This window comes from Tachypleus tridentatus, chromosome 8, assembly GCF_004210375.1.
Source record: "Tachypleus tridentatus isolate NWPU-2018 chromosome 8, ASM421037v1, whole genome shotgun sequence".
Classification (NCBI taxonomy): Eukaryota; Metazoa; Arthropoda; class Merostomata; order Xiphosura; family Limulidae; genus Tachypleus; species Tachypleus tridentatus.
The window spans coordinates 157,644,704-157,667,220 of record NC_134832.1 but is presented as its reverse complement, the minus strand read 5'-3'; the positions used below and the strand labels follow the sequence as shown (position 1 = coordinate 157,667,220).

General features: G+C 32.1%; 1 protein-coding gene across 1 annotated transcript in view; it reads right to left on the bottom strand.

The window, feature by feature from the left end:
• The window catches only part of LOC143223801 (degenerin-like protein unc-105), a 41,275-nt gene extending 34,406 nt beyond the window's left edge, over positions 1-6,869 (bottom strand). The window contains exons 1-3 of the mRNA XM_076452246.1: positions 6,825-6,869; positions 6,024-6,262; positions 4,842-4,896 (exon numbers count right to left, since the gene is read on the bottom strand). Coding sequence (XP_076308361.1) covers positions 4,842-4,896; positions 6,024-6,262; positions 6,825-6,827 — 297 coding nt within the window. The 5' untranslated portion in view covers positions 6,828-6,869. The remainder of the gene's footprint in view (positions 1-4,841; positions 4,897-6,023; positions 6,263-6,824) is intronic.
• Positions 6,870-22,517: the final 15,648 nt, after the last annotated feature.

Below are 22,517 nucleotides of genomic sequence, written 5' to 3'. Positions count from 1 at the left end.
AGCGAGATTCGAAGAGAACAGAATTATACTCTCCACTTACCTTCCGAATTTTGTCTCGTATGACTTTAGACTGTTTGTTTGTTATGAATTTAGCGCAAAGCTTTCGCGGGCTTTGGTTTTGGAACTAGTGATAGACAAAATGGTGATTTTGAATTTAATCCAAGATTCCTTCTGACTTTTACGTCTTACTTCCAAGCATGTGTATGGGCTCGCAGAAAAATAATGTGCGTGGGATATTTACAAAAGGTTTCCTAGACCTGTTTTGAAGCCAATCGTGCCATATAACAGGTGAGACTACATCACGGACTTAGTTTCAATAATAAATTGAGCAACTTTTTAGATACTACAATAATTTATCGTTGCCATGCAACTATCTGTTAATGGCTCACAGACGATGGCAGGATCATGTTCCGAGAGAGTAGTGAAAGAGAGTCAGTTGGCTTGGCCTAGCCTCCTCCGAGACACACGGGTCAGGTGGTATCAACCACGGTTAGTTTCTCTCCAAATGATAGTAAAATGATCACTCCCCTGATTGTGTCTGTTAACCCTCTGTGAAAAATGGTAAAAAGTGAAATTGAGCTGACTGAAAGATTAATAGCAGTAAAAGACTGAATAGGTGAATGAAAATAGCATAAACACCAGTATTGAAGAGAGAAAAGTTGTGATACAAAGAGCATATGCTCTACGGATGGACCCCTCTCATCAATATCAGCACCTCCCTACAAGGGATTATGTCCATTAAAGTATCCAGGATTAAAAAGAAAGATTGCAACTGTTCAATGAAAGCATCAACGTCTGATTGATCATATGTATCTCAAGAAGACAGGTAGAGAGAGCAAACAGTGATGGTACGATCCAATGAAACACGGATGTCTAGATCTTTCAAGGGTGTGTCGAATCGCCATAAACGAGTGGACACATACTGATCAAATAGGATCTGCACCACTCCATGCTCTTGTAAATCATATAACCTGTCATTTCTGTGCACTGAAAACTGCAGAAACGTGACTTTATCGGCAGATTTCAGAAATGTTTCTTGTAAAGAAAGGCACAGAGAATCTCAAGAATCAATCAATGCTTTGAAGTCATCCAGATGATAAGAAACGTCGACAATTTCTCTATGTCAAAGTGGCCATTTTTGCATGAGTATAGTCGAATTGTGTATGTGGTTCTTCTGTTTTCGATCACATCTTTTTACTCTATTCTCTTTATTAGAAGGATGTGTATCGACCTCCATGCATCCTGTCCTGGGTCAATTTACCATTGGAAGTAGATTCCAGGGACTCAGGGCGTGACAAATAATCGTTCTGCATCGTGGGGCAGAAGAAGATGGACACTAGGAAACGCCATAATCATGAACCAAAAGAAGTACATCCAGGGAGCTACTGGATGAAATGATGAAGCAGATATGGAAGTAAACATTGACTCGTCTACTCCCTTAATCATGAAGGACAAAAGACTCTTAAAGTGATTTGAAAATGACTTTGCTGGTGGCAGAGAGACATCTGTCTGCACTCTCACTGTGGTAGTGGAATGATGTGGAGCAGCATATAACCGAGGTGGAGCAGGAGACATTAATTTCTGAGCTTCTGGACCAGAGATATTTACGATATTCAAACGTTGTTCCTCTTTCTTTTCCATTTGCTTATGAAAAAACAAAAGCACTAGGGTTGTGAACCACTACCGTTGACACAGGGTAGTTTTTGTTCAAGTTCATAGGCGTCGTGGTCTTTGCTGCCACAACGAACACGTGTATAAGATGCACGACAAGAGGTCTTAGAATACCTATATTTCTGGCACTGATAACATCAGAGAGTGTTTGATATATATGAACTAACCTTACAATTTACGTATCCTGCTTTGATAGTGGCAGGTAGATGTGGCGATGTGAACATCTATAGATAGCATTATTCGGTCTTTGTGAGAGGAGATTCGGCGCACCACAGAAATTCTTTGGTTATAGAAACCAGCGAGGCTCTCCAACTCAGGAATGTTCTTTAAATTACTTTCAACTATAATTCATTTGGAATAATTCAAAGTTACATGGTAAGTAATCTCGATGGGTATATCTCGATGTTTTTTTTTAATTCAGAAGGAAGTTAGTATGTTCTGTTGAAAATGTTTTTGCCAAAATGTCTCCGGATCGTAACTTACTAACTGTCTTGAGGAGTTAGCATGCTCCCTTTAATCCATTTTACATAAATAAAGAAAGACATAAGGATTTCTCTGATATGGAGTGCAGGATTAGAAATCGAAGTACAGAATCCAACTGAGACGGTGACTGTACAACGGTATTCCATATGTGGTCATTTATCGGTAATCTATTTTTCATTGTTTATTTTTTCGTGGATGGAGGTATCCATAATAAAGGGAATACATTTCAGTGCCCACTGATCCCATACACCATGGAAACCTACGACAGGACGCACTACAATGCCAGACCAGGACATTGCAGCAACCAGGGTTTTGTGAGCACTATACTCAAACACCATCATGAGATACAATGCCCACAACACCCGTTAAAAACATTGGTACTTGGTAGACTCTAACACAAGTGGATCAGACAATTGACTTGGAGGAACACCGCAAGGCCGCCCGTAAACAGATTTTAAGGCCAAAGTGGTGCGTTGGGGTTTCAGGAGTTGTCACTCACGGCGAACACATGGGTGGCTGTTTGGAACCAAAAAGAGGTAAATTGAAAGAACACAATCTTCTATGGGAGGTTCCTTCACCACGTAGATGAATCTACAGCAACGGCTAAAACGAAACAGTTTTAAATATCTAACTTTGTATCATGTGTGTTTATAATATTAATAGAATGTATGTGAGGCAGTTTCAATAGGTTAATATTATACAGTGTTTTACACCAATTCAACCTTATAAGATATACAACTGTATACATGAATATTTCACACATTTTATTAACAAATACAATAATTTCTAACCAGATGCTTTCTTTTCCGAGGTTTATTTGTATCAACCATCCGTAATTTTGGATAAAAAGTAGCTAATAAACTCTACCCGACACCAACATAAGAGCTGCTCTAATTCAGTAACAACATTTGACACACGTTCTCATAACATACTGTCACGAGTTCAAACTATGGAGTGTCGTCGTACTTCCTAGCGTTAACAGAGTGTTTACCACGTAACCCAAAGACCGACACTTTAACCTTTCAGTCGCAGTTCGAAGAGGAAGAGCATTCAGACTGTTTAAAATCTGCCTTAAATTAATTGTGAAACAAACGTGATTGGTTGAAGTGAAATTTACATCATGGCTTGGCATAAGCAAGAAGTCAGAACTTGCAAGTCGTGGTTTGAAATCATTGTATAGAACATATTTGCCTTTTTAGAGGTGGGAGTTATTGTAATTTCCAGATCAATCACATTATTTTTTGTACATAGTATGTACACATCGCTTATTACATACAGTTACTTTGTACATCTGTACCAGATTATATAAAGGTCATGTCTATACATCCATAGTAAATTATTATGTAAATGTCTTCTTTATACGTCTGTACTGTGTTATTTTGTAATTTTCCTGTGTATAACTCTTATTATATTATTACATAAAGGCTCTTTCCACATACATCTGTGCTATATTCTTATGTAAAAGTCCTCTCCATAGTTCTGTACGAGATATATATAAAATAAATTGAAACTGTTTGGAGAACGATTTTCTAAAGAGGACTTAATTATCCGTTTAAGAAGTACAAACATTTTAGATATCTGCAAGATATTCAAATGATACAGAATTATTTTGTCTTATCCATAAAATAGTGACACCGTGTTTTAATGTAAAACTGATATTATTAGCGAGTGCCCGAAAGAATTATTTTTATCGTAAAACAGTTAATGTCGCAATTACGTACTGACAAAAATATATATTATTCAAGATAAAGTATATGTGAATTATAACTATAATTTAAAATTAAAATAAGTTTATAAAGCAGACAGTACTTGATTTGAGGTGGAGAGTCGTGATTCTCAGGTAGATATTTTCAGCAAGAGATCAGATATCAAACCTGCCATGAACTTTTTAGTTTCTTACGACTCAAGCTCTAAGTATGTGTCTGGTTTAGTTAGTAAATGTACCAAAAGATGGAAATAAAATAAAGAAGTAGCAACCCATTGTTTGTTATATACAGGAAACTACTAAGTGGGCTGTCTGTGTTCTGCCCACCACGGGTATCAATACCTTGTATCTGAGCTGTAGACACAGCACAGATATTGAAACCCGATATGAGCCTTTTGACTTCCACCGTCGATAAAATGTCGTTCACTGAGGCTATTTCACAAATATTTTTTTAGTTAAGATATATTTAACCATTTAAGAAATTTATTAACAAAATTATATTAATCAAGTTAATCCAATGGTACAAATGGACTCACACCACTGCAAACAGGGTTTAGATATCCTTGGTTGGCAGAGCTTGTGCAGCTTTGTGCTTAATTCTACACAAATAAGCAATTTATTACCAAATAAAATTAATTCGATTTTTTAACAATTAAGTAATTTATAACCACATTAAATTAATCCAGTTATTTAACAACTAAATAATTTAATAATAAAAATAAAGTAATCCAGTTATTTTTCAACCAATATCCTGTTTCACACTTGGTGAGATCGAAAAAACTTCTGTCTATCAGTAGCTTTTATTTTTTGTTGATGACTTTGCTGGTTGACGTGGATACATTTAAATGCATTTTAATAGCATTAAATAGGAAATATTTTCCACTAGAACACACAAAATATGACATTTTAATATTTTTAAAATTTGATTACTATGAAATATATAAACAAAATGACATGTTTGTATGAGAACAAATTTTCTTACTTCCATATACTCTCTTCGAAGAGCCTTCCAAATTTCGTCGTATGAGTTTCTGAACCTAGAAATAAACTGAATTAATATTTCAAGCATAAAACAGAATATGAAAAAGACCTCATTGTTCTTAAATGTTAAGTACAATAGAATCACATTTCTGTGGTATAAGATTGTAAAAGAAAAACAATGGAATTTGATAAGGGTGCACCTGCCTAATGTTAGGCCTGGCATGGCCAAGCGCGTAAGGCGTGCGACTCATAATCTGAGGGTCGCGGGTTCGCGCCCGAGTCGTGCCAAACATGCTCGCCCTCCCAGCCGTGGGGGCGTTATAATGTGATGGTCAATCCCACTATTCGTTGGTAAAAGAGTAGCCCAAGAGTTGGCGGTGGGTGGTGATGACTAGCTGCCTTCCCTCTAGTCTTACACTGCTAAATTAGGGACGGCTAGCACAGATACTCAGCTTTGTGCGAAATTCAAAAACAAACAAACACAACACCTCTTTATACAATACATCTTTGCACCAGATTTGTTGAATAACCACTAACATGAGGCCAATAGCGGCGAAAAAAAACATACACATAAAAATGGTAAAATGCAGGACTGAAAATCAGTATGTACCACTAACATTGACCTTATGAGCCTTCCAAACCAATTTTGGTGAAGATCCATTAGTACTCTAAGGAGGAGTTATATGGACATTTAGACGGTGTTGTAATATTTATTTATATGGACATATAATGGATAATACTATTGTATTTAGATAAATAAATAATTACACAGACATAAAACAGACAGTACTGTATTTGTAATAAAAAGTAGTTACACAACATGATATTTAAAATAATAAAATATTCTACTCAAGTCTTGTTTCAGTACGAGTCAAATGTTGACGTTATTAATATTTTGCAACAAAGTTTTAAGTATATGTCTGTATGTTTTACTTTTAGTGTTTTGAAATTTTCTAACGAATGAATATAATAAATGATGATAATTATTTATTTGTGTATACTGTTGAAAATATATGAATTATTCGTCGACAGTTGTTGTGGTGACAAGAAATACCAAATGCCACTGATGTGATGACTCTCAGATCTATCTTGCACAGTTTACTAACCAATAATATTAATGAAAATTGTGTGTTTTTTTTTAGTTATTACGGTAAATAAGATAAAGTAACAAAACATCACATACATTTCGAAACTACATACGGTGACTGCAGGAAAGATAACTCCTGAACGGGGTTCTATGGAGATGTCCATGGTTGTTTGATACTCCATGAATAACTGGAGAAACTGGAAACTTTGGAAGATAAAGCCAATAAGTGAACCTACAAAAATAAGCTTGCCCAGGACCTCCTGGCCCAACAGTCTCTTGAGTAAAATTTTGAGTTTCATTACACAAGTTGGTTGAGGTGATCCACTGATAATACCCTGAAACGAATTGCCCTGGTAGTTAAAGATTAGCAATAAATAAACTCAGATAATAAATAACATGTTTACTTTAGCTGTGTTCAAACAATAATTGACATGTTTATTTCCGTTGTGTTTGTATACTCATTCATTTCCATATTTTTCAGCAGATTATTTGCAGCTAATAACAAAGAAGCTCCCCGCTAGTACAGCGGTAAGTCTACGGACTTACAACGCTAAAATCAGGGGTTCGATTCCCCTCGGTGGGCTCAGCAGATAGCCCGATGTGGCTTTGCTGTAAGAAAACACAAACACAATAACAAAGGTTATATTTCTACTGAGTAGCATCTAAGCCTATTTGTTCAGTTAGGATTATTCGGTAAAGTAACAGACAAATGTTATAAATATTTCACCAACATCCTAATGATCTATTTGCAAGAGCAGCATATAGAGCTATTTGAAGGCTTGCAAGATCAGGATATAGACCTAATTTAAAACTTGAAAGACCAGAATATAGAACTAATTTAAAACTTGCAAGACCAGCACATAGAAATACTAAAAAATGATTATAAAAAATGATTACCATTTTGAAGAATATAGAAACTTTTCCCGCTCCAACTTCATGTACGAATACCTTAGACAGGACAGGATGTAGATAGTTATTGTTAATTAAAGTAAACTATGTCTGACAATATATCTCTTGATGTTTCAATACATAATTTAATTGTTCTAATAGTGAATTAAATATGTATTATTGGAATTTAAATTGAAGAATAGTTACATGTTCATATTGAAGAAGTTAGTAGCTTCAACAGTGAAAATATTCAAGATAATTCATAACCTTGATGTAACCAAATATGTTAACATATTGAATTAAACAGTTGTTGGTGTCTTGAAGTTTAACCATTCTTCACTTCATATTATAAAAGCTGTTAATAAATAATATTTTTGCTGCATGCTTTAGAAGCCGTAAGTACAAGAAGCAGTGTTCTCTACTCCTTTCAACAAAAACCATTAATAGAAAACTCATCATGACGAAAGTGCGTCATGACCATAAGTACAAACTCAACACTGTGAACCATTCTATAGAAACAGTAGGTATAACACTCAACATTCCCTACTCCATACAATACAAAGAAGAAACACAATAACAAAATTTCACACAGTTAAACTAAATATTCCTTACTTTATACCAATTAAAATATAATAACAATAGTCATTATTTTCAATCCATTTTATTGAACCCATAGGAACGAGACTCAACTTTCCTTGGTCCATACTGAAGAAACGAACGTTCTATATTATACAAACCGTAAATACAAGACTTAAAATTCTATACCACAGTAAGAAGTACACTCAACAAATTTTTACCTACAATAGAAACTATATTAAAATGCTCAATATTTTTTACTACGTACGATAGAAGTTAAACACGAAATGCATCACATAATGAAATATACCGTATAAACAACAAGTACAAAAAGGGACATTTCGTAGACCATATTAACTTAACATGAAATATTAAACTCATAATTCCTTACTCCGTAACCTATAAACAACTGTCTCCTAGGTGTACAGCGCTATGTATGTTAACTTATAACGCTAAAAACCGGGTTTCGTTACCCTTGGTGAGCAGACATCAATTGTAATTCTATGCATATTGGCAAATGATAACTATGACAATTGTGTCTAGTTAATTAATTTAAACGTTATACACGTGACGATCTCAACACTTACTTGAAAGAAAAGAAAATTGAAACATTACTAAAAGCAGTGGTTCTCTCCGATGACTACACTTTAACACATTAAACCACTTTCTAAAAAAATCAAACAAACAATCCTACCATTTCGAAACAAATATTCATCTATTTACTGAAAGAAATGTTAAAGATTATTTTAACTAATCCGAATTTTTTATTACGTAACAAAACAAAACATAAATAGAAAGCTCAACTTTCGTTGTAAATTAACATTCTTTACTACCTACTATAGAAACTACAAGACTCAATATTCCACTGTCCTTAGTATAGAAACCATAAGTACAAGACACAAGCTATAGAAACCAGAATTACAATACTTTATATAAATTACCCCATAATATTGAAACTCCAACTACAAGGCATAATCCTAAATACTCCTACAATGTATAAACCATAAGCACATACACAGCATACCTTATTCCATATAATAAGAAAATGTGAATGTATCAATATAACTTAAAAAATACTATAAACATATAAGCTGATGACTCAGCATAACTTACACCATTGAATATAAACCATATTCAAGAAGAGATAAGAAAAAGAATCAACAGTTTTTAGTGTAAATAATATGGCTTAAATAGAAACTCAATGTATTTAATCTATTTTATAGAAACTACACTTGGAAAACTCAATACTCTTTGTTCTGTAGAAACTGGTAGTACAAGACTCAACATTTTTACTCCATTCTACAGAAACAGTATCAGATATGCTGATGACACAGAGTTAATGTGAACAATAAAAGATATGCTGATTACACTGTGTTAAAGTAAATAGTATAGGGTATGATAATGACATGGTAATAATATAAACAGTATTATATACGCTGATATGTTGCTAAGGTAAACAGTAACAGATATGATGATTACTCTGTATTAATGTAAACAGTATCAGACATGCTGATAGAGAAGTAGTAATGTATCAGATACAATCTTAAACACGAATATACCTTCGTCTATTAAACAAAAACAATACGATAATCTAAAATACAATATATCATTATTTCTTTACAAAACCTGGTAAAGATATTATAAATAACCAGAACGCAACTGCCTGTTAACAAAATTTAATAAAGATAATCTAAAACACACATATACCACCCACTGTTAAAAAAACGTGACAAAGATAATCTAAAACACCAGAGTATCATTGTCTGTTAAACATCTTAATAAAGATCTCTCTAAAAGACCACTATACCACTGTCTATTAACAAAACCTGACAGAGATAAGCTATATCACAAGTACACAACTGTCTGTTAAGAAACCTTGACAAACATTATCTAATATAACAGAACATCACTGTGAGTTAACAAAACCTGACAAAGATAACCTAAAATGCCAGTGTTTCACTGTCTGTTAAAAAAGTCATCAATATCTATCTAAAAGACCAATATACCACCGTCTGTTAACAAAATATGTTAAAAATAATCTAAAACACCTGTATACAATTGTCTGTTAAAAACATCAGACAAAGATAATCTAAATCAACAACATACAACTGTCTGTTAACAAAACTACGCAAAGAAAATCTAACACACCAGTACATGACTATTTGAGAAGCAAAACCTGAGAAAGATAGTAAAAAAGACAAGCATACCATTGTCTGTTAATAAAACCTGATAGAGATAATCTAAAATACCGGTACACAACTGTCTGTTAGTAAAAAGTTGACAAATATAATCTAAATAACCAGTACACCACAGTATCTTATCAAAACCTCACAAAGATAATTTAATACTCTAGAACACTACTGTCCGTTAACAAAACATGCCAAATAGAATTTAAAACACTAGTACACTACTGTTTCTTAACAAAACCTGACAAACATATTCTATTACACCACTATACCACTATCTGTTAACAAAATATATAAAGACAATCTAAAACTCCAATACTTCACTGTCTCTTAACAAAACCTGACAAAGATAACATAAAAGCAGTTCACCACTGTCTGTTAGCAAAACATCATAACGATAATCTAAAACAAGAGTACACCACTATTTGTAAACAAAGCTTGGCGAAAATAACCTAAAACAAGAGTACAACACCACTGTTTGTAAACAAAAATTGACGAAAATAACCTAAAACACCACTACACCATTGTCTGTTAACAAACCCTAACAAAGATAAAAAAAATCACCATTACACCACTGTCTCTTAACAAAATCAAACAAAGATGATGTAAAACTATAGTACAACACTGTCCATAAACAAAACCTTGCACAAATAATCTAAAACACCAATGTTCTACTGTCTATTAACAAAACCTTGCACATATAATCTAAAACACCAATGTTCTACTGTCTGTTAACAAAACCTTGCACAAATAACCTAAAACACGACATAACATTGTTTATCAACGAAACCTGATCACAATAATCTAAAACACCAAATACCACTATTTCTTTTCAAAACTTGATGAAGATAATATAAATCACCAACAGAAAAATGTCTGTTAACATAACCTAATAAAGATAAAGAAAATCACCAGTACACCCGTGTTTTTTAAAAACCGCATAATGATAATCTGAAACAACAGTGCACCATTGTTTGTTAACAAAACCTTGCAAAGATAATTTAAAACAACAGTATTGCACTGTCTGTTAACAAACCCTCACAAAAGTAATCTAAAACAACAGTACACAACTTTCTTTTAACAAAATCTGGCAAAGATAATCTGAAATATCTGTAATTCCTATTCTGTTAAAAAAATTTGAAAAAGATAATATAAAACACCAGTACACAATTTGCTCTTTATAAAATCTAACAAAGATAATGTAAAACATCAAAGTTATACTGTCTGTTAATAAAACCTGTCAAAGATAATCCAAAATACCAGTATACCACTACCTGTTAACAAAACCAAAGACAATCTAAGACTCCACTGATACACCACTGTCTGCAAACAAAATATTGCAAAGATAATCCAAAACACGAGTACACAACTTTTTGTTAACAAACCCTCCAAAAGATGATCTAAAACACATTTACACCTTCTGTTAACGAAACTTAGCAGTAATAATCTAAAACACTAATTTACCACTATATGTTAACAAAACCTGACAAGGGTAAAGTAATATATCGGAACACGTATATCTGTTAATGAAACCTGACAAAGAATATATAATACATTAATATACACTTGTTTATAAACAAAAAAATAATCACGATAACCTAAAACACCAGTATACCACCGTCTGTTAACAAAATTAAAAAGATAATCTAAGCACGTCATACACTTGTCTATTAACAAAACTTGATCACAATAATCTAAAACACCACAAATCAATATTTCTTTTTAAAACGTGATAAATATAATATAAATCACCAATACACAAATGTTTTTAACACAACCTAATAAAAATAATCTAAATCACTCATACTCTAATGTTTGTTGACATGACTTCATAATGATAATCTAAAACACCGATACACCACTGATTGTTAATGAAACCTGAGAAAGATAATCTAAAACTCCAGTAAACAACTATGTGTAGACAAAACATGAGAAATATAAACCAAAAATATACATTTGTCTCTAACAAAACCTGATCACGATAATATAAAACACCATACACCACTATTTCTTTATAAAACGTGATTTAAATAATATAAATAACCAGTACAATCATGTCAATAAAGAGAACCTCATAAAGATAATCTAAATCACCAGTACACAACTGTCTGTTAACAAAACCTGAAAAGATAATAAAAAAACACCTGCCATACACTGACTGTTAACAACACCAGATAAACATAATCTAAAACACCAGTATACCACTGTCTGTTAAAAAAAAACTTGATGAAGATAATGCAAAACACCAGTACTCAACTGTCTGTTAACAGAAGGTAACAAGATAATCTAAAACACTGATATCCCACTGTCTGTTTACTACACCTGATAACAATAATATGGAACACGAATATACATTTGTCTCTCAACAAAAGAAGATCACGATAATCTAAACACCAGTATATAACCGTCTGTTAACAAAATATTAAAAAGAAAATCTAAAACACCAGTACCTCACTTACTGTTAACAAAACCTGACAAAGACAATCTAAAACACCAGTACACAACTCTCTATTAACAAAAGAGGACAAAGAAAATACAATGTGTTCGGAAAGTTACTGTGCAGTTTTTTTTTGTCTGTTAATAAATGTATAAGTGCACAGTGACTTTTCGAACACCCTGTATAAACCATCGATATAGACTTGTGTATTAACAAAACGAGTCATGATAACCTAAAACAACAGTATACCACAGTATGTTAACAAAACCTGACAAATATAATCTAAAACACGAGTACAGCTCTGTATATTAAGAACCTCACAAAGATAATTTAAAACACTATTACACCTGTGTCTGTTAGCAAAACATGACAAAGATAATCTAAAACACCAGTGTATCACTCTCCGTTAACAAAACCTGATAAAGATAATATAAAACATCAGCACACTACTGTCTGTTTACAAAACCTGACAAAGATCATTTGAAACACCACTACACCACAGTATGTTATTATTATCTAAAATAAGATAATCAGAAACACCAGTATACCACTGTCTGTTTAAAAACCTGACAAAGATAATCTGAAACACCACTATACTACAGTATGTTATTATTACCTAAAATAAGATAATCAGAAACACCAGTACACCACTGTCTGTTTACCAAACCTGAGAAAGATCACCTGAAACACCAGTACACCACAGTATGTTATTATTACCTAAAATAAGATAATCAGAAACACCAGTACACCACTGTCTGTTTACAAAGATCTTCTGAAACACCAGTACACCACAGTATGTTATTATTACCTAAAATAAGATAATCAGAAACACCAGTACACCACTGTCTGTTTACAAAGATCTTCTGAAACACCACTATACCACAGTATGTTATTATTACCTAAAATAAGATAATCAGAAACACCAGTACACCACTGTCTGTTTACAAATATCATCTGAAACACCACTACACCACAGTATATTATTATTACCTAAAATAAGATAGTCAGAAACACCAGTACACCACTGTCTGTTTACAAAGATCTTCTGAAACACCACTATACCACAGTATGTTATTATTACCTAAAATAAGATAATCAGAAACACCAGTACACCACTGTCTGTTTACAAATATCATCTGAAACACCACTACACCACAGTATATTATTATTACCTAAAATAAGATAATCAGAAACACCTGTACACCACTGTCTGTTTACCAAGATCTTCTGAAACACCACTACACCACAGTATGTTATTATTACCTGAAATAAGATAATCAGAAACACCAGTATACCACTGTCTGTTTACAAAACCTGACAAAGATCTTCTGAAACACCACTACACCACAGTATGTTATTATTATCTAAATTAAGACAATCAGAAACACCAGTACACCACTGTCTGTTTAAAAACCTGACAAAGATAATCTGAAACACCACTACACCACAGTATGTTATTATTACCTAAAATAAGATAATCAAAAACACCAGTATACCACTGTCTGTTTACAAAGATCTTCTGAAACACCACTATACCACAGTATGTTATTATTACCTAAAATAAGATAATCAGAAACACCAGTACACCACTGTCTGTTTACAAATATCATCTGAAACACCACTACACCACAGTATATTATTATTACCTAAAATAAGATAATCAGAAACACCAGTACACCACTGTCTGTTTACAAAGATCTTCTGAAACACCACTATACCACAGTATGTTATTATTACCTAAAATAAGATAATCAGAAACACCACTACACCACAGTATGTTATTAATACCTAAAATAAGACAATCAGAAACACCAGTACACCACTGTCTGTTTACAAAACCTGACAAAGATCATCTGAAACACCACTACCCAACAGTATGTTATTATTACCTAAAATAAGATAATTACACCACTGTCTGTTTACAAAGATCATCTGAAACACCACTACACCAAGTATGTTATTATTACCTAAAATAGGACAATCAAAAACACCAGTACACCACTGTCTGTTTACAAAGATCATCTGAAACACCACTACACCACAGTATGTTATTAATACCTAAAATAAGACAATCAGAAACACCAGTACACCACTGTCTGTTTACAAAACCTGACAAAGATCATCTGAAACACCACTACACCACAGTATGTTATTATTACCTAAAATAAGATAGTCAGAAACACCAGTACACCACTGTCTGTTTACAAAGATCATCTGAAACACCACTACACCACAGTATGTTATTATTACCTGAAATAAGATAATCAGAAACACCAGTATACCACTGTCTGTTTACAAAACCTGACAAAGATCATCTGAAACACCACTACACCACAGTATGTTATTATTACCTAAAATAAGATAATCAGAAACACCAGTACACCACTGTCTGATTACAAAACTTGACGAATATATTCTAAATTACGAGCACAATTCTGTCTTTTAAAAAACTGACAAAGATAATTTGAAACACCATTACAGCAGTTTATGTTAACAAAACATGAAAAAAGATAATATAAAACACATCTACACCACTGACTCTTAACACAACCTAAAGAAAGTAATCTAAAATACAAGTACATAACTGTATGTCAACAAAACCTGAAAAAGATAATCTGAAACCACAGTGTAATCCTCTCTGTTAACAAAACCTGAAAAAGATATTTTAAAACACCAGTGCACCACTGTCTGCTAACAACATCTGATAATGATATCATGAAAAACCAGTATATCACTGTCTGTTAGCAAAAGCTGATGATATTAAACACCTGTACACCGCTGTGTGTTAAAAACACCTGAGAGAGATAATCGAAAACCCAAGTACACACTATGTGTTAGCTAAACCTAATAAAGATAATATAAAAGCCGAATATACACCTCTCTCTTCACGAAACCTGTTCAGGATAATCTAAAACATCAGTATACCAATGTCTGTTAACAAAACTTGATAAAGATAATGTAAAACATCAGATCACCACTGTGTGTTAAGAAAACCTGACAAAAATAATCTAAATCATCAGTGTATCACTGTATCTTAAACACACCTGATAAAGAAAATATAAAGAAATCAATATATCACTGTGTTTTAACAAAACTTGGTAAAGATAATCTGAAAAACCTGTACACCAATTTCTATAAACAAAGCGAAACAAAGATAATCTAAAACACGAGTGTACCACTGTCAGTTCACAAAATTTTAGAAAGATAATATAAAACACCAGTACACTAGTGTCTATTAACAAATTATGAGAAAGATAATCTAAAACATGACCTACCCTTCTCTATTAACGAAATCTGATCACAATAATCTAGAACACCGCATACCACTGTTTCTTTACTAAACTTGATAAAGATAATATACGTCACCAGCACACAAATCTCTGTTAACATAACCTAATAAAGACAGTCTAAATCACCAGTACACCAAAAAATCATAATGATAATCTGAAACATCAGTACACCACTGCCTGTTAACAATACCTGATAAAGATAATCTAAAACACGAGTACACCACTGACTCTGTGCAAAACCTGACAAAGATAAACTAAAACAACAGCGTACCAGTACACTATCAGCATTGTAACGTAACGATGGAATGGATGACTATGGAATGGGATAGAGTAGTGTAATCCTTTGATGTTGTCTATATCCTTTGTCTCTACATTATTTATTGAAAATATTACCAGTATATGTAATTCTAATCGACGTATTTTTATGTTTTTTGTTAGTTTTTTTAGAAACAAAATGTTGGTTTCTTCGACTGAAAGCGACGATAGGGAAGTGATTGTTTAGTTCTATTGTTGAACAAGGGAAACTTACCTTCGTGTGTAGAGTCTGTGATTAAGACAGAAGCAAGCTGGTGTTACCTCGATATCGAGTTTGTGCAAAATCCGGACGAGCAACTGTAAACACCTCTATTTATGTGTTAGACACTTCAGTGATCACTTGTGTCAGTGCGCTGTTTGAAAAATTAGTCCCGTCTAGTTGGTACACTATCATTTTGTTTTTTATCCAAATTTATATTTACGGTAAGATTTAGAAACATGAAACCAACATACATACGAAATGCACAAAATACAGTTTACAATGTATGATTTATTTTCAATCTTCCAATAACACATCTGTTTCTTTTAATTAGACATTGGCGTACCAAAAGAAATGTGTATATGTTTTCTTTGGATACTAGCTTTACAAAAAACACGGCTGTATGTTTTATTTCGATATTAACTTAACACATGTTTAGACCGTTTTATATATTTCTGAATTCTAATTAAAAGGCAAATTATTTAACATGCACTAGTTGAAATATTCTGGTTTTGTATGCAGATTTGTAAGATGATAATACAGTTCTGAAGAAATCCTTTTGTTTACTGTGAACTTTGAGGTCAGGAACATATCCTTCCCCAACTTAGCAGTGATACACTAGAGGGAAGACAACTAAACAACACCACCTATTGCCAACTATTCAGCTACTCGTTTATCAAGAATAAAAGAGAAAGAAAGTTCAATAACAAAGATTCTTATCTGAAACCCGCTCATAAAATGTCCAGTAAACTGACTATTAAGACATGTTAGGCCTAAAAATGTAGAGTTTATCAATTATTTATCTAAAATTATCTGGATTCGATTTTAAAGTAAAAAATTGGGCTAATAACATAAATCCTATGTGAATGTGAGTCACTGACAATATAAATAAGTTTACGTTGAGATACGTCAAAAACTTTCAAAAACACAGTGCATCATGTTGAATTGCTCAGAGTAATTTCTTTCCCAACATTACGAGATTTATTAATAACCTTAACTCAGTTGATGTAAAAAAGATCAACTAAACTTTTCATTCTATAATAAATATGGAACGTGCATCAAAATTTACTATATACAATCTATAAATTTACAAACAATTAATAGTTTCATGAAATTACGTGAGATTCAGAGATTAGAAGAAAGTTTATGTTTTCCCATCAGAAATATCTATCGAACTTTCTCTTTATATATAGTCACAAACAATTTAAAATAAACAATTTTTATTTTAAATAAATTGATTTTGTTATCTTATCTACAATAGTGTAATATTGCCATAGTGACTTGAATGGTAAATGTTCTATTGTATACTCATTAAGGGAGTAAATCTTGTTATAATGACTTTAAGGGCTAAGTTTTAATATAGATTGTTACAAGGATGTATATTTTATTATATTGTCATAACGATCAGGTTATACTGGTATTATATTCAAAGGTTAAAGATGTTTGGTGATTTGTTGTTTCACTCTCTCTCTAAATATCTAGGTGTTATACTAGCGAATAGAAAAGTTAAAAAATATAGCGGACTGGGATTTTACTCCCTATAATTTTACTAATCACATAAACTTTCGTTTTAAATGTATTGATGTATAAATAAACAGTTTCTTTTACATACAGTGTTTCATGTTTACTTTACTACACAGTGTCTCATGCGTACATTATATGCAGTGTTTCATGTTTATTTTAGATGCAGATTTTCATGTTATTTTACACACAATGTTTCATGTCTATTTCGTATACAGTGTTCCATGCCTATTTCAACATAGTTTTCATGTTTCTTTTGTATATAGTGTTTAATATTTACTTTATATACAGAGTTTAACCTTTATTTCAAATACAGTTTTTAAAGTTTATTTTTATAGAATGTTTTATTATGATTTCTATACGTATTTTGACGTTCATTTTATATATAATTTTTATGTTCTTTTGTACAAAATGTTTCACATTTATTTTATACAGAGTGGTTATTTCATATAAAGTGTTTCATCTGTATTTGGCTCAGCATGGTCAGGTGGTTTAGGCACTCGACTCATAATCCAAGGGTCGCCGGTTCGAATCTCTGTCATACTAAACATGCTCGCATTTTCAGCCGTTATACTGTAAAGGGCAATCCCACAATTCGTTAGTAAAAGTGTACCTCAAGAGTTGGCGGTGGGTGGTGATGAGTAGCTGCCTTACACTGTTAAATTAGGGACGGCTAACGCAACTAGCTCTTAAGTAGCTTTGCGCGAAATTAAAAAGAAACTAACATTCATGTTTACTGTTTTAGTTGTATCTGAAATGACGTGTTTTTGTAATTCGTGTTGTGTTCTTTGTTTGCAATTTTCAGAAAGAAAAAAACTTTAGGTCATTAACAGATTAACTTGTGTTATACACAAACGTTTTTAGTATTCATATCAGCTAGCTTTATAACATATTTCATTCAAGTGGGTTTCTCGTTATCATGCAATAAAAATAAGAAAACGTTTTACCTCATTAAGTTTCTGTTTCGCTTACACCACAGATACATAGTTTATATAATGTTTTAGAAATGTATTTAAGTCATCATATTATATTTTTGTATGAATTCAGTTCAATCTAAATATAATAAATTATTCAACACAAACTCCTGTTTTTAACTTAATAACTAGAACAAAACTAGATAATTACTTAGAAAAACTCAATAACAGCTAAAAGAAATATGAATAACAAACTAAAGCGTAGTTGATATTTCAAACAGCTGGTATAATATTTAGACCCGTCACACAATGTTTATTCAGTACGTTTATTTAAAGTCCAGGACATATGAAGCAACTTTCCCCGGTTTTCCTTTGTACTTAAATCAGCTAAGATATGAATAATGAACAATTTAAACGAATCCATTATGACAAAAAACCCATAAAGTACACAACACGAAAATTGGTTATTTACACTAAAAGCTATCTATAAAAATAAACATAATTAGGTTTTTAAGCCATTGATTGAGAGAGGAGTGCCTGGTGTCAGGTAACTTCAGTCATACATAATTACTTCTACATGATATCAAAGTCTACTCTGCTCAAGTCTCTTTTAGTCAGGTGGTCAAAATATGTCTTTACATTCTTTTCAAGTACTTTCTCAAGGATGTCAAGTTATAACGGTTTGGATATTAGTTTATTTTAAGGTATTTTAATAAAAGATATTTATTGATTTTTTACACAACATTATTCTCCCCTATGTCCACCATCAGCTATGAAGATGAGTTGTACCTTCTGCAGATTAGTCTTCTAAACAATTGTTTAGACTCCGTTCGTTGGTTATCCGTATTGTAAATTAAAATATCTTATTTATCTTCATGCGTTGACTGCCAATGTTAAATTTGTGGAATGTTTTATCATCCATACTTATTGACTTTTACTAGAAGATCACGTAACGTTATATCGGGATCTGATAACCCTATACTTATTTATTTGTAGTAGAAGATCACATGACATTATATTATGATCTAAACACCTCATACTCATTTCTTTCTAGTAGAAGATCACTTAACGATTGATCATGATCTAAACACCCCCTACTTACTTCTAGTAAACCACATAATATTATATCACGATATCAACATTCAATACTTATTTCCTTCTTGAAAAAAATCACATAATGATATATGAGGATCTAAACACCCCATACTTATTTATTTGTAGTAAAAGATGGCCCGGCGTGGCCAGGTGTGTTAAGGTGTGCGACTCGTAATCTGAGGGTCGCGGGTTCGCATCCCCGTCGCGCCAAACATGCTCGCCATTTCAGCCGTGGGGGCGTTATAATGTGACTGTCAATCCCACTATTCGTTGGTAAAAGAGTAGCCCAAGAGTTGGCGGTGGGTGGTGATGACTAGTCGCCTTCCCTCTAGTCCTACACTGCTAAATTAGGGACGGCTAGCACAGATAGCTCTCGAGTAGCTTTGCGCGAAATTCAAAAACGAAACAAACAGATTCTAGTCGAAGATCACATGCGTCATATATTCACATCAACACTCTATACGTATTTACTACTAACAGAAGTTCGCATAACCTTATATCAGGATATAAACAACCCACACTTATTTATTTTTAGTAGAAAACCACGTAACATTATATCAGAATCTCAACAACCCATATTTATTTACTTCTTGTGGAAGATCAAATAAAACGGATATCAGGATCTATTCACAATATACTTATTAACGTCTAGTAGAGATCACGTAACGGAATATCACGATCTAAGCATTCGGTACTTATTTACTTCTGGTAGACGATCACATAACATTATATTGGAACCAAAACACCCAATACTTATTTATTTCTTGTAGAAAATCACATAACGATATTTCAAAATATAAACACCCCACACTTATATACTTCTAATAGAAGTTTACATAACATTTTGTAGGATCTAAACTCCCTATACTTACTTCTAGTAGAAGATCAAATAACGTTTCATCAGAATCTAAGAACAACCCTGTTTGTAATTACTTCTAATAGAATTACTTTAGTTGTCACTTTAATCATATTAAATCTTTTCACTATAATCCTGTGTTTTCTATAACTTTGCTACTTTTAAAATAAAATTAACCAACTTACCCTCCACAGCTATAGAAGTAACTTTAACCTCATGTATATAGACAGTAACATTATAAAAAAAATATATAAAGAATTATTAATACAAGGTTCTCTCCTAGTTAAACAGTGCTGACTATTCAATTGTAACACTGTTAAATGACATTGTCCAACACCTTTTCCAAAGACTTTTCCCACCATTTATGTAAAACTAATAGATCAATAATTAATGGTACATTTCTTCAACTTATTTGTAAAAAGAAAAAAAAAAAAAAATTAGTCAGCATTTCATCTTTAGGCACATCCATCTATTTAACTAATTATAAAACAACTTGAATATCAAGTCCTTAGCTATTTAAAAAATCCTTGTTTCAATGTTCCATTTACAAATCCTTGTTTCAATGTTCTATTTAAAAATTCTTCTTTCAATGTTCTATTTAAAAATCCTTCTTTTAATGTTCTATTTAAAAATCCTTCTTTCAATGTTCTATTTAAAAATCCTTCTTTCAATGTTTTATTTAAAAATCCTTCTTTCAATGTTTTATTTAAAAATCCTTCTTTCAATGTTCTATTTAAAAATTCTTGTTTCAATGTTCCATTTACAAATCTTTGTTTCAATGTTCTATTTAAAAATCCTTGTTTCAATGTTCTTTGGCTTAAGAGGTTCATATTTCTAACTTTATTCTAACAAGATCAGTTCTATTGTGTTTATTTTATTCAATCTTGTCTCCATCTACGAACTGATGATTCTTTCTTTAATTTGCATGAGTGAACATTAAATGAAGATAATTATTTAATAGCCAATCTATCCCATCATCATGATATTATATCGTTTTTCTTTCATGTTTATTCCTATCCTAACTTTATGGTTATTACTGATAATATAAATTAATCTAAAATATTTCATTTTCCATATTCAGTTAACCTTTTTCAGATAGTTTTTTGTTATCTGATTTCCTGTTTATACAAGAAACATTTCTTTCAAGAATACCTAAAAGTCCACTATAATAAAACTCATCTTATCCATTTTTTTAGTTGGTAAGAGATAAATTTGTCTTATCTCTGACAATACAGAACAGTTATTAATGTTTTTTCACTTATGTAGGAAAATGCAAAAAAAATATATCATGCCTTTTTTGGAGTTTAGGCCTAATTGAGTCGTGATTTAAGAGCTAAATTATAAAGAAAACTATCACCATTATATAATTATAGCTTATGAAAGTATTTCATTTCCCGTCATTCAAACTGAGAGAAATTGAGTGACTAATTGTATACACTAAATGTTATTTTAAAACGATATCATTTTTCTTGCGCGTTTGTTACTTAATCCTCAAACTTCTTTATGAGGTTTTATAATTTACGATTGTTTCTCTGGTTGTTTTGTTTCGTTGAATTTCACGTAAAGCTATAAGAGGGCTATCTGCGCTAGCGGTACCTAAATTAGCAGTGTAAGACTAGAGGGAAGGCAGCTAGTACACACAATCTACCGCCCACTCTTGGACTACACACTTTCCAACGAATAGTGGACTTGACCGTCAATTTATAACACATCCACAGCTGAAAGCGTCACCATGTTTGGTGCGACGTATAAGTTAGGAAGCCCACCATTTGGTAATGGTATGTCTTGGTATGCAGTATTTAATTACAAAATAATTTACTTAAAATATAAGTTTTACCAGAAAAATATACCAGAAAACTTAAAGTACCATAAATATTTAAGTAAATTTTAAATTATAGAGTGAGAAATTGAGAGATATTGACAAAAAGTAACTTTTTCTAACTTATCAAGGAAAGAAAAAACAATCTACACACAACTTAAGGTTTAAATTTAATGATGCTTTCTGTAAGGTATCTAAGTAAATGTAATTCATTCTTAAGGTAATGTTGAACCTAATTAGTAAAAGCTATTTATCGAATAAAGGGAGAGCGTGTTTAAGAAAGCTAAGAAACTTAAAGCAAATTTTCCACAGTCATTTGGTTTTACATGTAATTGGTAACTTATTTATATAATGTTGGCATTTCACAAGTGATAAATTTTCTACAATTAAGTTCCACAAATTTCAAGTTATTATTACATTATATTATGTTATTATTACACCTTTAAATTAAAGATTATATAATAACACGCTATTAACAAATCAATACTTGCCTT